Source organism: Lissotriton vulgaris, chromosome 7, assembly GCF_964263255.1.
Source record: "Lissotriton vulgaris chromosome 7, aLisVul1.2, whole genome shotgun sequence".
Taxonomy (NCBI): Eukaryota; Metazoa; Chordata; class Amphibia; order Caudata; family Salamandridae; genus Lissotriton; species Lissotriton vulgaris.
In genome coordinates this window covers 608,130,901-608,147,841 of record NC_141695.1, presented here as the reverse complement: position 1 = coordinate 608,147,841, position 16,941 = coordinate 608,130,901, and the positions used below count along the sequence as shown (strand labels likewise).

Here is a 16,941-nt window from a genome sequence, read left to right as displayed (position 1 = left end):
GGTTTGTAAGGCTTTCCTAAAAGTGAGCAGGTTAGGAATGGATCTGATGTGGGGCGGTAGAGTATTCCTTTCCTTGGCTGTTGTATTAGCAAAACACCTGCCTCCCCAATGAGTCAATATGAGGAGGTGGTACTGCTTGTGGAGGACAACGTGAAGTGTGGGGATCTCACTGTATTTTTTCTCACAGGTTAATCAGCTGAGTGAAGACGAAAGGGATGATGACAACAGCCTCTACAACGAACAACTGGACACCTTCCAGCAAAAGCGAGAATTCTTCCAGAAGATTGGTGTGTTGTGCATAGTTGGTTTTTAATACTGAATTGTAATGCCGATGCCTTTACTTGTCTTAGGAGGAGGGCGGATGTTGTTCTGTGTCGTTTTTGGTGCCATGGCAGTGTAAGTCAAGACATAAAGGAGACATATGAGCTGTACTCTATGTTAGAGAGAGTCACAGCCTGAAGGAGGACCAGGGATGGGTTACAGCATGGGAAGGTGCCTGAGCCATAGACTAGGAGTGGATCAGGGGTGGGATGCTGCCAAGGGGAGGAGTGTGAGCTGCAAGCTAGAGGAGAGACATGAGCTATCGCCCAGCAGAGGAGGTAGAAGGCGCTACTGCTTAAGGGAGGTCTGTGCAACCTACACAAGAGGTTGAACTACGGTTTGGGGAATAGACTTCAGCGGAAACGATTCCCCACTCAGTGGTTCTTTCTCACATGCAGGCTCTTGCAGTTTCATCGATAGATTCCTACTCCAAGTGATAAGAAAGCAAACCGTCTCAATTAAGGTTGGCATGGTGACAAACCTGCGGCTTGCCAGTTCCTACCGCTGCCAGTAGTTCTGCTTCCCGCGGTTTGGGACCATGAAGGCTTCAGTAGGAATAAAGAGTATACAGGGGCAAAGGCCCTTGATTACTTTCTGTTGTTTCACCTTACACAGCTAATATGAGGCTGCTGCCAGTGGTCAACCATGTGGTATCATCGGTGGTGAAAGGGATTATGGTGTTCCATCTGATAACCAGGCCAGAAAAGCCAACCCTGGCTGCTCACTGTCCACACTATATTACTCAGTCAATCTAGTTTTTGATTTCTCGCTGTGTTGACTGAGGCCAGTTGAAACCCAAAATAATGGAGTTCCTCTTGTTCAGCTTTAGGCTTCTTCCATCAAAGAGCATTTTTAGCACATTATTTAAAGATAAGGTGTTTTCAGTACTGGTCCTAGATTCATTTCTAGATTGCCCTCAGAGTTTCACATCAAACAGAGCATTATCGTTTTTCTTTTGCTAGCATAGATAGCTCTGCGGAGCAGACGTGCAATATTACGTTTGTTAAGGGCTTAGGTAGGGAATCAAAGGCGGGTTTCTAGCTTTTGCTGCTAGTGACAGAAGACACCCATTTAAAAAATATGATGTTCAGGTCCAATATTGTTATGCATTTAAGGCATACCTTTAATCTGGCAGTGAAGGGAATTTTTAAGGTATTTAACACTCATCCAGAATAAAGTTCTGTTATACTGCCTGAATGTTACCAAAGGTTTATAGTGGGCGTACAGTATTATTCTATTGTTCGGATTACTGACTGCTCCACCAATTTTTTTGTCAAAATCTTTTTATTGGTTTTTACAAACATACACAACATTTGTAGCTCGGCCGAGCATAGTTCGCATGCCAAGATCATCAGTTATCAAAAGACAACACACAGCTTTTCCACAAGTTCTCAGCATGACTATTCACCATACCTAGGCACAGACGTTCCATCATTACAGTGCCTTACATGCATAGTTTACATGTCTCATGTTGCTTCTGTGTTCTACCCTCAGGAGCTAACAAATAAACATATCACAAAACAACTAAACATTTCATTGGTACCCCATGTATATGACCCTAACATTGCTGAGGTGAGTGTAGGGCAGACGTTATCCGGAGTCCAGAGGACCCAAGGGGTCCACCGCTCCAAGCTCGGGGGGAGACTGGGGTCGCCCTCGGAAGAGTCAGTAAAAGGCCTAGATGCTTCGACTTCCTGGGAATTCAAGACTGGAGCCAAATCTGTTATATCTGAAAGAGGTGGAGGATCCACAACCTAGGCCCACAGGCAAATAGAGGTAACCCCTCCGACAGGTAACCCACCTAGGGACTCCAAATGTAATCAAAGCTCTTGCTGGATTCTTCAATACTATCTGTCATCCGTTCGAGGGCTCGAGCTCGCCAGAAACCGGCATGCCATTGGGTAAGAGAGAGGGCCTCTGGTTTCTTCCAGGCTGCTGCTATTGTCATTTTGGCCACCCCCAGACATAGCTACATGATAGAGCAGTCCCCCTGTGTTTGGTACTTCAGAATGGGACCACGCACCCCAAAAGTGTGTGTTCTAGGGAAGCAGGGAATGGGTACCCCAGAATCTGTTTGATTTGGGAAAGAATTTAATTCTAGAAGGGTTGAATGGACGTGCAGTCGGAAATCTCCCAAAAGTCCACAGCCCAGCCAGCATCTATCGGAAGTGTTTGGGAAAATAGTATGTCGTTTCTTGGGGTGTAGATACCAATCGTACATGATTTTGTAATGTGCTTCTCTCAAGAACATGAAACAGTTATATTTAGCAATGACTTTGTATAGGGAGCTCCACTGTTTCTCTACTATGGGGGTGTGTAGCATGGCATCCCAGAAACCTCTGTGGCGCGGAGCTTATTGTGGACCCACCATTAGAGGGATAGAGTACAGAAAGGATATGCAGCCCTTAGTTGTGTTGCCGGTTTGGACAAACCTCTCTATTGGAAGCAAGTCCCTGGTTGCGGCCAGCCGCTCCTGGGGTTGTTGCACCCAGTAAGTAAGTAACTTTAGCTTTATTCGATTTTTAGGTATAAAATCATAAAAGCACATTGCAAAATATATACACAATTACATTTCAAATCATATCACGGTAAATAACATTATAACATAAAATCTTTGAGAAAGGTCAGGTACCAAATCAATAGTATGTCAAGTCAGAGTCTGGGTATTAAAAGCCCCTCACCCCGGAGCTGTTTTGGCCCAACCAAAAGTTAGTCTCTTCGATGATCTTGTATGGGGGTGAAGTGATTCTCTAGGATAAAAATCAGATAGACCCCAGGTGTGTATAGGTCCATCTCCTATCTGTGGTTTCCAAGACTGGAGGTAAGGGACAACATTGCTATTTATGAACTTTATCAGCACCAGATCACCGGATCTCTCTTTTCGAAGCGGACCTAACCATCCCACCCTTCTAACACATTGTATTCTACCATCGATGTCAGGGGGTAGGGGTCTATTCTTTGTTAGCCAAAATAGTGCCTTATTTCTCAGCTCCTGTTCACTTTCAGTTTTTCCCTTTGTGAGTTCAGGCACCCCAGAAAGGACACCCACGAACGGGGCAGCCTCCGGTGGTAAATGGATGTGATTTGTTTTCCTTTGGATGTTCCTTATCTTGGGGAGTGGCCCTTTAGGTGGTATTGTTGCATTGTTCAGCCCCGTTATAAAGGAACAGCTGTGTGTTGTTTTTATTTTGATGGGAACTTTCTCGCTGGATTGAGTTGGCATACCTGGGGTTGCCCGTTGGAGTTGGAGAACACTACTTTGTGGAGTTGTTAAAGGCTTTACAGTATCGCGTAATGGCTGTAATAGATTGGGGTCTGCCAAGTTTTTTAGGAGTAGCGAGTTTGTCTTGGTCATTTCCTCTATTGCCGTGATCCTATCCCCAAGATCGTTCATTCTTTCTATTAAAGGGTGTATTGCGGCGTTAATCATAGTTTGTATCTGGGCCAAGAGTGTTGGTGAATTTGAGGGTGCAAGCAATTTATTCTCCTTTCGGCTCTCCCGCCTTTGTTCCGCACCTCCGGGCGCTCCGCTGACGCCACCGACCGCCGGGGCACCTGGGGGATGTAGTCCCTTGCCCTCGCGGCAGTCGGGTTGCTGGGCCAAATGGGTTTACAGCCGTTCCCCTCACGGCACAAGGATCGTCTGGCAGGCAGGTCCTCCCCAGAGGTGGCAGCTTCCCCCCGCAGCGCTCACCAGCAGCGCTCGGCTCTCCCGCCTTTGTCCCGCGCCTCCGGGCGCTCCGCTGACGTCACCCGACCGCCGGGGCACCTGGGGGATGTAGTCCCTTGCCCTCGCGGCGGTCGGGTTTATTTTATTTTATATTCTTCTATAGCGCATGAATAGACCCCCAGAGGGGTATCTCTGCGCTTTGCCAGTGAGTATATCCTCAGATGTTAAGTGAAGAGGTGAATGGTGTATTTAGAGAGAGAGATCAGTTAATGGGAAATAGATGTGTTTTCAAGACCTTACGAAAGGTCAGATGGTTGGTCAGTGTTCTTATCTCAAGAGGCAGAGAGTTCCAAAGCTTTGGTCCAAGGTGGGCCAGGGCTCGCCCTCCTTGTCTGGCCTTTTTTATTCTGGGCACCTGCAGAAGCTGTTGGTTCCCAGAGCGCAGGGTTCGCCCAGGGGCATAAGGCAGGAAGATGTTGGCCAGATATTTGGGGCCTTTGCCTATCACACTTTTGTGAATTGTGCATAAGGTCTTAAAATGCACTAGTTTCCTCACTGGTAACCAATGGAGTTTGGTCAGCAGGGGAAGGGAGGGAGTCCTGGGGGGGGCGTTGAGGACTATCCTTGCTGCCGTGTTTTGGATTACTTGCAGTTTTTTGAGCTGCCCTTCATTTGCTCCCAAAAGAAGGCCGTTGCAGTAATCCACTCTGCTGATGATTAACGCCTGCACTAGTGTTTTTCTATGGCAGTCTGGCAGGTAGGGAAACACTCTCCTTAGCATACCGATGGCTCAGAAACAGGTGCTTGCCACCTGGTTTACGTGGTCCTTGTAAGTAAGTGTTTGGTCTATTAACACTCCTAGGTTTCTCACTGTGTTTTTGGGGCTAGGAACGGGGCCTAATTCCAGGGGCCACCAGTCCGGTGTCCAATGTGTTATTGCTTGTCCAAACAGCATGACCTCCGTTTTTCCTATATTGCATTGGAGACAGTTTGCTGACATCCAAGCAGATATTGCTCTCATTCCCTCTGCGAAGGATTTTTTATCGCAGGTGTCAGATCTTTAAAGGGAAAGAGGAGTTGGGTGTCGTTAGCGTACGACACTGGTGTAAACCCAAATGATCTTGCTAGGTTGGCTAGGGGAGCCACATACACGTTGAAAAGTGTAGGGCTTAAGCAGGAGCCCTGTGGCACTCCCTTATTGAGCTCCCTGTGGATGGATTTGTGGGAGCCCAGCCTAACCTCTTGAGAGCGTCCTGACAGAAAGCTTTCCATCCATGCCAATGCCGTGCCCTCCAAACCTACGTCTTTTAGTCGCTCAAGAAGCACTTTGTGAGACACCGTATCGAAAGCGGCGGAGAGATCCAGCAGCACCAGAATCATGGAATTGCCCCCATCCAGTGCCATTCTGATGTTATTGGTCACTGTTTGGAGGGCAGATTCGGTGCTGTGGTTTGGCCTGAACCCAGATTGGGAATAGTCCAGGCCCTCCGTCGCTTCTAGATGTTGTGACAGATAGGTGTTCACATGCTTCTCAGCTATCTTACTGATGTATGGTAAGAGTGAAATGGGACGCAGGTTGGAAAGGTCGGTCCATGGGGAAGCAGCTTTGTTACGTATTGGGTTTACTACCACCCTCTTCCAGTCTGCTGGGACTTGTCCCTTCGTAAGAGATGTATTAATGACATTCTGTATGAAGGGGCCCAGGAGAGGGAGCAGGGGAGAAACCATCTTAGCAGGGAGAAGGTCGTTTGGAGACCCTGATTTGATGTGGGTAATGAGGTGGGGGAGATCTGCACTTTCAATAAGGGGAAAGTGTGATATGGGGCTTCCACTGTCTTTGTCTTTGGGCAGGTTTAGAGGTATAATCCTGCTAGCGCCATTCGTACTGTTATTGGCAGCCACTATTTTCTCGTATATAGTATCAATTTTACTCTCAAAAAAGGATGATATCTCGTCACATAAGGTCTGTGAGAACTCCTCTGAGCTTTCACATGCGGCAGGATTAACAAAGTTTTGGAGGATTTTGAAAAGCTCCTTGGGACAGTTAGTGGCTTCTTCTAGTTGTTGTAGAAGACGATTTTTTCTAGCCTGTCTGATGTTTTTATAGTACTGAGATTGAGCATGATGAAAGACCGCTCTTGTTTCCTTGGTCTTATGTTTCCTCCATTTTTTTTCGGCTTGCCTACATTTTTGTTTTTCCTCCCTTAACTCCTTAGTGTACCAGCTTTCTTGTTTAGAGGCAGGATATTCTTTGTATAGTTTTAAGGGGGCCAAAGTGTCAATGGCTTGTTTGATTGAGCCTGTAAGCTTAGCCAATGCTACATCTACTGTATCTTCTGCTGATATGGTGGGTTGTACCCACGTTTCCTGTAGCTTGCTTAGGGAAATTTTGTGCCATTGACGGCGCCAAGAAGGAAGGGAGGGTCCTTTATTTATCGGTCTTTTGGGAGTTGAGAGTATGAATTCTAGAAGAGAGTGGTCTGTCCATAAGATCTCTCTAGCTGGAAGACAGATGACCTTGGGACAATTGGAGAGAACAAGGTCTAACGTGTGACCACCATTATGCGTGGGTCCAGTGTTTTTTATCTCTAGACCTACGTTTAGCAAGTCAGTGATTAGGGTATAAGATTCAGGTAAATTTGGTAAGTCTACATGAATGTTGAAATCCCCTAGAAGAATGAAGTCTTCATTGGATTTAAGTTGGGGAGCTAATAATTCTTGGAGAAGGAGAGAAAAATCAGGGTTTGGTCCTGGTGGGCGGTAAACAAGGGCTCCTTTCCAGAAAGTGTGGCTAGTAAGGGCAATTTTAAAGAACATGATTTCTAATTGCAGACTTTGATATTGTGAAAATATGGTGACCTTTAAATCATCCTTGTGTATGATTGCTAGGCCACCGCCTGTCTTCCCTTCTCTGTCTAGATGTTTCAGTTTGTATCCGATTGGGATCCCCACTGTTACAGCTGTGATGGTGTGGGGCTTCATCCAAGTTTCAGTGAGGAAACATATGTCTGGTTGGATAGAGTTTACCAGGTCCCATACCTCATGCTGGTGTTTAGGCAGGGATCGTACATTTAGGAGGAAAGCCTTCAGCCCGGTAACAGGGGCTCCAGCATTGGACGGGGCGTTGTTACCGAGTAGTCGGTGATGACATTCGAAACATGAGAATGCTCCTTCTACGGTGTGCCATGGTATTTTAGAACCACATGCTGTCTGTGGTTTTAGGTCTAGTAGGGCGTGGGTGGTATAGGTAATACGATGTGGACACATACCTAAACGTGGCAAGATGGAGGGAGCAGTGTCCCTGGCCCCTATGCCCCGTCCCGTCGCGGACGGGCGCAGACGGGCAGCTCTTTGGCGGGTCTTCGGCGGGGCTGCGCGCGATCGCTGCGCGCTCAGGAAGGCGCGAGGGCTATATAGCGCGGTGAGGATCCACTAGAGCGCTAACCGCTCCCAGTGGACCAGGAAGTGAACAGGAAGTGAGTGAAAGAGCCTACCACCCCCTTGTAAACGAGGGAGGCGGCAGCCTAGCGTTTCCCCAAGCGAGGGTTGCTGGGCCAAATGGGTTTACAGCCGTTCCCCTCACGGCACAAGGATCGTCTGGCAGGCAGGTCCTCCCCAGAGGTGGCAGCTTCCCCCCGCAGCGCTCACCCAGTGTTTTAACTGAAAATAGTGGTATTCTTCTGTGGGCGCGGGCTTAAAAAGAGCAGCACAATCTGCGAAGGAGCGTTGTTCTCCTAGCTTGAAGATATCAGATAACATGAGGCAACCACCCTCCCTCCACTTATCAAAGGGACCTTCTGGTAGCGCTGGAGGGAAGGCAGGGTGAAAATGAATGGGGGCGTGGGGGCATGGAAAGGTCATTAGGGGCAATGCCTTGGTTACTCTATTCCACACCTTTAGGGTGGTGGCTGTCAGGGTGCTCTGATAGACATTGTTTGGTCTGTCTTGTTTCGGTTTCCAAGGAAGGTCCCAAATAGTTCTTCCCGCTATCTGCTTATTCATATGGAGCCATTGTCTATCTGAGGCATTAAGGGACAACTTGGCCAAGACCCGAAGTTGTGCGACTCTATAATACAGGAGGAAATCGGGGAGTGACAGACCTCCCTCCAGGCGTGCCTAGTTCATAATCGCTGGTATAAGCGGGCTCTTTGCCCTTGCCAAATAAATTCTGTGATGTATCCCACTACAGGAGGTAGCACATAAACCCTGTAGAGACTAGGGCGAACATCTGTAACAAACATAAAGGTCTCTAAGGATGTTAGTTAAAGGTTAATTTCAAGCAGCACAATTAATTACTGGGAGCGGAAGAAGAAACCAGGGAGACAAAAAAACAATTTGACAACATAGGATTGAGTTTAGTAAATACATATATTTGTTATATTTAACTTCATATATTCAAACATATGTAAGGGTAGCACTGCATTAAATTAAATGGCATGTAACATGTGGAATACTGTGCACAAGTGCTCGTGAAAAATGGTGACGGCGCAAGTGACACGTGAGGAAGTATACACAGCGACAGGAAGGGGTGCAACAAAAAACCACAAATGATAGTGAGATTTACATAGTCCGGATACCCAAACAATAAATGCTAATATATACAAAGGAAATCAAGCTGGGTATCCTTGAGTAATAGCGCTGAAATATTCACTGTAAAAGTCAACTGTGTTTTGGCCTGTTGAAGTAGTCAAGCCATCATCAGGACCAGGTTACTCTTATTTCTTATAGCAGTGCTGTAGGTAAAAATATACACACTCAATGGTGGACCAAGTGGGGTCAGAAAGAAGAAGGGATAAGGAATTCAGGAAGGAGAGTTATGGATGAGCCCAAGAGGGAAGGTGAGGACAAGTATAGATCGCGGCGTACAAATCAAAGCGAAGGAAGAATACCACGTGGCTAGGCTCAGAGAAGGTGATATGTACAAAAAAGTGCAATGTCCAAGGAGGAACCACGGCGACATACGCAACGTATCGTGACTGAAATCCCAATCGTGTTAGAGGAGGGTCCCGGAACAATCCAGCTAAAACCTGGAACACCTCTGCCTAAAGCAAGAGAAGGTAAGTGTGTATGCTGGGAAGGCAAAGGCAGCACTGGAGGGTTGGGATGGAAGATAACTTACTATTCAGGGGGCTCAGAGGAGGCGGTGATGGGAGGTACCTGGAGGGTGGTCCAGAGAAGGTTCAAGGTTTTCCGCATTGATCTGCAGTGAGACAGATGCTGCTGGGCATAAATACCTGGGAAGGAAGGAAGCTAGGTAAGCGAGGCTGCTGAAGCCTGTAGTGAACGCTGTATGCACAGGTTACTGAATGGCAGGCAAAGGGTATATTCAAGCCTGTTGGTAAAAATGTCACCCAAGGGTGGAGGGTGGTCCCAATGGCTTAGAGGGGGGTATTGAGCCTGACAGGAAAATAGGGAGGCCAGATGAAAATCGCGAAAAAACAGAGTGGTTTGAATGCGATGGAAGCACCTGTCTGGAATAATAAAGGAAACCGGCAGTGAAGCACTAGGGTCAGTGATGGGTAGCAATACATCATCCACGAAGAGCAAAATGTTGTGTTCATCTGATCTGGTCCAGATCTGATGCCGCTGATCTCTGATCGTATCCGCACTGTGAGTGGTTCAATACAGAGGGCGAAGAGCATGGGAGATAGGGGACAGCCCTGCCTTGTGACTCGTGACTCACCAAACCCGAAGCGGCGTGGGGTGCACATTAAGAAGGGCTTATCGACCTGGTTGAAGGCCATCTCTGCATCCAATGATAAATGGGCCGCTGGGATACATTTCTTCTGAACTTTATCAATTAGGTGCATTATCCTGCCTAAGTTATCGTGGGTCTGGCATCGCTTGATAAAACCCGATTGGTCGGGGTGAATTAGTGTAGGTAAAATATCTTCTAGTCTGCTGGCCAATATCTTGGAGTATAGTTTGGCGCCCAGATTCAATAGTGCTATGTGCCTGTATGAGGTGCATAATTGGGGATCTTTCCCTGCCTTGGGGATTTTAGTGATTAACTCTTCCCCCATGGATGGAAATACTTGTTGGGTAGTTGCTATTTCGTTAAAGAGATCTGTCAGATGGGGAGTTCATCGTCTTGCCACCCCTTTTGGGCGTCTGTCAGGGGCCCGATGAGCACTGCTCCATCGCCAGCTCCACGTGTTCTATCCCTGAGGTTGCTGCCTCCTGCGGTGGTGTTTTCTCAAGGCTGATCAGGGCCGCCGCCCCTTACACCTCTGTGAAGTGGTGTTTTTTGTTACCGAACGGGAAGGCTATGGCAAAAGGGTAAGTACATTGGTATTTAATCTGGTGATCCCTTAGTGCCACTGTAATCGGACGGAACTGTTGCCTGCATGCCAGTGTGGCTTGGGCCACATCTTGGAAGAGTGAGCACTTTGCGCCCTGAAAGGTGACCGTATCGCTGCTCCTGACTTTTCCGGAGGACCAGTTCCTTAGTTTTAAAGGAACTCAATTTGGCCAGAATGTCTCTTGGGCATCTATTTTCCCCTTGCAGCCATGGGCCCACCCTGTGTACTCGTTCCAGCTGCACCTCCGGACAGTCGTCTCCCATGACACTAGAGAAGAGACCCACCATGAACGTTTCCAGGTCTGTCCCTTTGGTTCCTTCTTTCAGGCCCCTCACTCTTATATTGTCTCAGCTGGAGTGGTTTTCTAAAGCTTCACATTTTAGCATGGAGGAGTCCAAGGTGCGGGAACCGAACGAGTCTACATCAGCCTGAAGCGCCACTAGTTTTGTTCACATCTCGGCCCTGAATGCGTCGAACGAGGCGCCGATGTCTGCCTTGATGTCTTCTCTGAGTTCCCTCTTGAACTCACTCAGTGTCGCCAGCAGATCGTCCCGGGTGAGCACCATCCCGCCTGCCACGTGAGCTTCCCCTTCTTTCTCCAACCTGGGCTCAGTTGGAGCAAAATAGCTGGAGACTCTGTTAGTTTGAGTCTTTTCCGGTGGCCACGGTGGTCGGTCAGCTCAGTGCAGTCCCCCAAACAGTTTGTGCATTGGACTAGGTCAGGGTAATCTGGGGCAGGGTGGGCGACTCTCCGTCAGCTCGGGGCCTCTGCCTCGATGGGACCTCAGATAGCTACTTGCTCTGGCTTAGGTAAGTACATTTAAGAGATCCCCAGCTATCTGCTTGTTTGCTCTTTGCACGCAGGCAGTCACATTCCCTTTCGCAGGGTTCACGCCTCTCTGACAAGACCTTTCTCTCTATAGAATCAGCCACAGGCTGGGGGTCTCACAAGGTATTTTGGACCTTTCTAGTGCCATTTTAAAGTAGGGCCTCTTTGGTATACCTCATGAGGGATGCCTCTAGTGCCTTAATTTCCCCACTGTGGCCCAGGTTGTATAGCAGGGATATTACCCGGGAGCTCCCCACCCTCCGCTGCTTTATTGGTGCGCTCCCACCTGGGTGTTGGGCTGCTCGTTGGCCCTTTCTCCGTCACGTCCCTGTGGAGCGAGAGGGTGTCTACCCATCTCACTGAGGGTCGAATCTAGCTTCCTCTCTGACTCGCCATCCATTATTTCGCCGCCCGGGGGTGGGGGGTCTATGCTGCATGCTGGGTCCATCGCAGTGAGTTTGTCCACGGTCCAGGGGAGGCAGCTCCACCGAGTCGATCAACGCCCGGCCGGTAATGCTGCCATTTTGAGTCTTCCTCCATGCCGCAGGCTGGCTTGTATCAGACCTTTAAAAGCGCTCCTACAGCTACTTGGCAGTCTTTTTCGTGTCCTCTTGTCATGGCGTTCCCCACTCTAGCATCGCAGGTGGTTTTCAAGGTGTTCCACATGCTAGGTGAACCAAATTCCACAGGGCTCTGAGCGTAGCCGATCGGAGTCACATCTTCTCGCCTCAAGGGTATGTGTTGAAGACCATCAATAGAGAGGGAGGGAGAGGGGGCGGCATTGCGCTGGTTGCCAAGGAAGCTTACTCTTTTAGTCCGTGTAAGGAAAAGATAGCGGACTGTGAAAGTGCTCTCTTCAAAATTAAGCTTAGCCATCATTTTACAATATCTGGTCTTCTAATTTACAGGCCGCCTGGTCGTCAAGTTTGTTTAGGGATGTCTTATTGGGCAAAGTAGGACATTTGGCTGGTAGGGCGGCAAATTTTACCATTCTTGGCGACCTGAATCTTCGCCTAGAGAATGGGGGAAAGCGGAGATCGCCAGTTTTCTGGCAGATCTGGAGGCCTTCCAGCTGCTGCTGCATGTGCTCGAAGGTACCCATGTGGCAGGCCACTTGCTGGACCTTATCTTTTCCAACTTGAGTCCTCTTATAGTCCGTCTGCCAATGCCACTAGCCTGGACCGATCATTTTATGGTGTCATTTGTTTTGCAGCTACAAGGCAAAGCCGAGGTCCTTAAACGCCCATGGCATAAGTTGGATCCGGATCTCTTTTCTGCTTGGCTTGTCAAGCATAGGCCCCAGCTTACATCTGATGCAGATGCGGCTAATCTGCGTGTTTAGAAATGGCTGAAGGCTGGCCTGGATAGCTGTATCCCGGCCAAAGGGGAAGCAAGGGGCGAGGACCCTCCAACCCGTGGTTCAATAAGGCACTCACACAAGCAAAGAAGGGCTGCAAGCGGCTAGGCGACGCTGTTATGATGTGTCTGCTAAATTAGAATATCGGGCGACTGTCAAACAATATCATAAAGGTATTCAGAGAGCACAGGTGGGGTTTGTGACCAATAAAATCTTAGCCAGTTCAAACCCCGCAAGGACTATCTTCTCCCTGCTCAAAGGTATGAAGATTGCAGGGGTGGCCAGTGTCTCTCCTATTGCCTCCAACCATCAATGCGAAGCACTTGCATTGTACTTTGTTAATAAAGTTGACCACATTTATAAGGGCCTACCTTCGGTGGCCCCTCATTTGGAGGGGGAGATGCCAGAAGTGGCGGAGAACATGGGGGGTAACAGTTTGTTATCATTCCCGCTCCTGACACCTGGGGACTTTGAAGCTCCTTGTTTAACAAGCATTAGAAATGCAATAGGTCTCGCAGCATTAGAGTTAGTGCTTTTAGAATTGTTTATGGTTTTTTTTGTAAATCTTTAGCATGAGGTTGAGGGTGAGTGAGGGTGAGTGAGGGTGAGGGGTTGAGGGTGAGTGAGGGTGAGGCTGAGGGGTTGAGGGTGAGGGTAAGTGAGGGTGAGTGAGGGGTTGAGGGTGAGTGAGGGGTTGAGGGTGAGGGGTTGAGGGTGAGGGGTTGAGGGTGAGGGGTTGAGGGTGGGTGAGGGGTTGAGGGTGAGTGAGGGTGAGGGGTTGAGGGTGAGTGAGGGTGAGGGTGAGTGAGGGTGAGGGTGAGTGAGGGTGAGGGTGAGTGAGGGTGAGGGTGAGTGAGGGTGAGTGAGGGTGAGTGTGGGTGAGTGTGGGTGAGGGATTGAGGGTGAGGGGTTGAGGGTGAGTGAGGGTGAGGGGTTGAGGGTGAGTGAGGGTGAGGTGTTGAGGGTGAGTGAGGGTGAGGGAGGGTGAGGGGTTGAGGGTGAGGGGTTGAGGGTGAGGGGGGGTGAGTGAGGGTGAGGGGTTGAGGGTGAGTGAGGGTGAAGGTGAGTGAGGGGGAGTGTGAGTGAGGGTGGGTGAGTGTGAGTGAGGGTGAGTGTGGGTGAGTGAGGGTGAGTGAGTGAGGGTGAGGGATTGAGGGTGAGGGGTTGAGGGTGAGGGGTTGAGGGTGGGTGAGGGGTTGAGGGTGAGTGAGGGTGAGGGTGAGGGGTTGAGGGTGAGGGGTTGAGGGTGAGGGGTTGAGGGTGAGGGGTTGAGGGTGAGGGGTTGAGGGTGAGTGGGGGTGAGTGAGGGTGAGGGCGCCTTTAAAGACTCCCTGGTATCTAAATAGCAGAGAATCGAGGATGAAATGAGGAAGTTTACCGTAAATATTAGTCGTAAGTCCTGAATAAGCAATCACCCAAAGGTACAGACAGATTGCAGGAAAACGATAAAATAGCAGCTATACACAGTGAGGCTTAAGAATCGGGACCTGAGGGGCACCAGGGGTCGATGCGAAATCCGGACCTAGAGGGAGAAAAATACGGGCAAATCTGAAGACGATAAACAAAGCAATGTGAAACAAAGTATTCTGACCGGTAAAAGAGCAATGACACACATAAGAGAACTATCGAAAAAAGGCAATCAGGCTCAATAACAAAGGAGTCCGAAGGAGGCATCCCAAAAAGCATGGTGTGTATATGGGTACACACACAAAATATATTTACCATGTTAATTCAGTGTACCGGAAATATAAACAGCGTAACTATCGGGAGTCGGAAGCTTATGATTCAGGACATCATGTAGTAATGGGTAGCCTGAAAAAAAGCAAAGAACGTATTGCTAGTAGGCGAATCAGGCCAGAGATAATAAAGTGATAGACTCGAACCCCCACAGTGGGTGCTTACCTCACACAAAGCGGATGTCCAGCCCGATCGGAAAGCCAGCCGCTACGCCCCTCGAACGTGCAGGCCGGAAACGGTAGAGGCGAGGTCTGGAGCAGGGTTTAAATACAAAACGCCTTGCGTACAAGTGTGTACACCTGGTAATAACGATTCACCGGAATGCTAGAACGTAAACCAGCACGTTCTAGAGAGGAAAGATGGCGGCCGTAGATCATAAATCACAGGTAAAGCTGTTAACTGAACGAAGGTTGAAAATTGCTTGTATAGAAAACGGCGATCTTACAGAGGGAAAACGCGGGGCCTCAAAAATAAAAAATGAAAAAATAAAGAGTAAAGTAGCCCATCTTTCAGAGTCAGGATAAACTTAACTGCACTTAAACATAGAACGAAGGCTGCTTATTAACTGTTCGCCTGATTTGACCCATTTGAAGCTCAGACTTAAGGACAGCATTTCGGGTGCAGTAAGCTACTTGTAATCTAGAGTGCCGTAATTACGAAAATGCCGTGAAACTTAATCAAATGTGAGGGGACTCGCCAGCATGCAAAACAAAGCTTCGGCAAGATTTTCTACCGCAGCGTGATGTCAGGACGGCACCGCTCGAGTCTCGCTAGAAAACGTCGACTGCATCACACGACGTTTTAACGCATATGTGTTATGAAGATGGAAAATGGACTAAGCCGCAAATTGGTGTCGGCCATCTTGGAGTAGGAAAAATCTTAAAAAGTGCGTGATAGAGAAAAAAGAAAAGCCAACCACCAGGAACAACGAATGTGACACTTGGTAAGGGGTTGATGATAAAACAACTTGCTATGTATATTAAGTCTGTCAGCAAACCTAAGAAATACAACAAAGTATACGTCTACATAGTTAAACAAGGCGACACGGCGGGAGGGGGCGGAGCGGGTAAACAAAGACTGACATGCACGCGCCCGTGACTTTTAAGGTCAATGCGCATGCGCATAAGCTTAATGCGCATGCGCATTGACCTTAAAAGTCACGGGCACTGCAAGGAATCGCCACGATTCCTTGCAGTGCAGATAAAGAGTGGATAACTCGCAATAGTCTCGCTTGCTCGATGCGCATGCGCATCGACAGGCGAGACCTAAAAATGAAATAAGTTTCTCCAGGTGATGCCCTGTCCCCTGCTTTTTTCCACCAGTTTCACTCTCTGATTTCTCCTGAGTGCTTAGAGCTGGCCAATTTGTCGCTTAGGTCAGCTACAGTCCCTCGGGGATGGAAACATGCTAAAGTTATTCCATTACTAAAAAGTCTTCTCTGGACCCGGGGAACCTGGCAACTATCGGCCAATCTCCCAGCTCCCTTTTTGGGCTAAGCTAGTGGAATCCCATGTGAACTCTACTCTTGTGAAGTTCCTTGAGCAGAACGCCATTTTTGATCTGTCACAGCATGGTTCCCGACCCAGGCATAGCACCGAGTCTGCGCTACTGGTTGTGTCGGAGGCTATTCGGGGCAGCTTGGATGTTGGAAACTCAGCGGCGCTGGTACTTTTGAACTTAAGTGCCGCATTTGACACCGTTTCCCATGACATACTCTTGAAACGCCACCTGGAAGTTGGGATTGGGGACGCGGCCTTAGCCTGGATTCGGTCCTTTCTTGAGGATAGGTCCTTCCACGTTTTAGTTCCTCCATTTAATTCCCAGGATTTGGCCTGCATCGGGGGGTGCCACAGGGCTCGGTCCTAAGTCCACTCCTGTTTAACTTGTATGTTAGACCCCTGGCGGAGATGGCATAGGGCAGGGGGCTATCCCTGGTGTCATATGCGGACGATGCCCAACTGGTGATCGCTTTCTCTAAGAAATGCAACACCAGTTTGAGGAAGTTCAAGGACGATCTCCTGGCCATCTCCGACTGGATGGCAGCAAATTGTTTGTAGCTAAATGCGAGCAAGTCGGAGATCTTGTTGTTCGGCAGGGACCGGGCGCTTTGGTCTGAGCAGTGCTGGCCGAATCGTCTCAAACCCGCCCCACTCCCTAAGGAGGTTGTGAAGAACTTGGGTGTGTGGTTGGTTAATGGTCTGACCTTTGATAAACAAACAAAAGCCGTGGCTGGGGTTTGTTTTGGGCTGTTGCGGGGTTTAAGACCACTGCTGGGTTTCTTTCCTCCCAAGGTGCACCAGACCATTGTACAGGCATCTATTTTGTCCATATTGGATTACAGTAATTCTCTTTACTTGGGGGCAAATAAGGTGAGTATCAAGCAGTTGCAAAGGGTTCAGAACGCAGCGGCCCGGCTCTTGGTTGCACTGCCTAGATCCTGCTCAGTGGCGCATGTGCTCCCTAAACTGCATTGGCTAACGGTTGAAAAGTACATCGAGTTTAAGGTGTTGTGCTTTTCCCATAAGATTCTGACAATTTAGGCCCCAGCAGGGTTACTTCATTTGATGGCGCCTTACGAGTCGGGGCGTCTGCTGCGCTCCGCTGATCTCGCGCTGGCCCGTGTTCCGCGAGTCTGGAAAGCGAGGGCCGGAGGTCGCTCCTTCTGTTACCTGGTGGCGAAGCTTTGGAACTCGCTTCCTGTCTTTATGAGAAGCATTACGAATCA

At 48.8% G+C, this 16,941-nt stretch overlaps 1 protein-coding gene across 2 annotated transcripts in view; it reads left to right on the top strand.

Moving 5' to 3' along the window:
• The window catches only part of MYO15B (myosin XVB), a 961,787-nt gene that overhangs the window by 450,571 nt on the left and 494,275 nt on the right, over positions 1-16,941 (top strand). For both annotated transcript variants that reach the window (XM_086930750.1, XM_086930751.1), the window contains one exon: positions 188-287. In XM_086930750.1, coding sequence (XP_086786876.1) covers positions 188-287 — 100 coding nt within the window. The remainder of the gene's footprint in view (positions 1-187; positions 288-16,941) is intronic.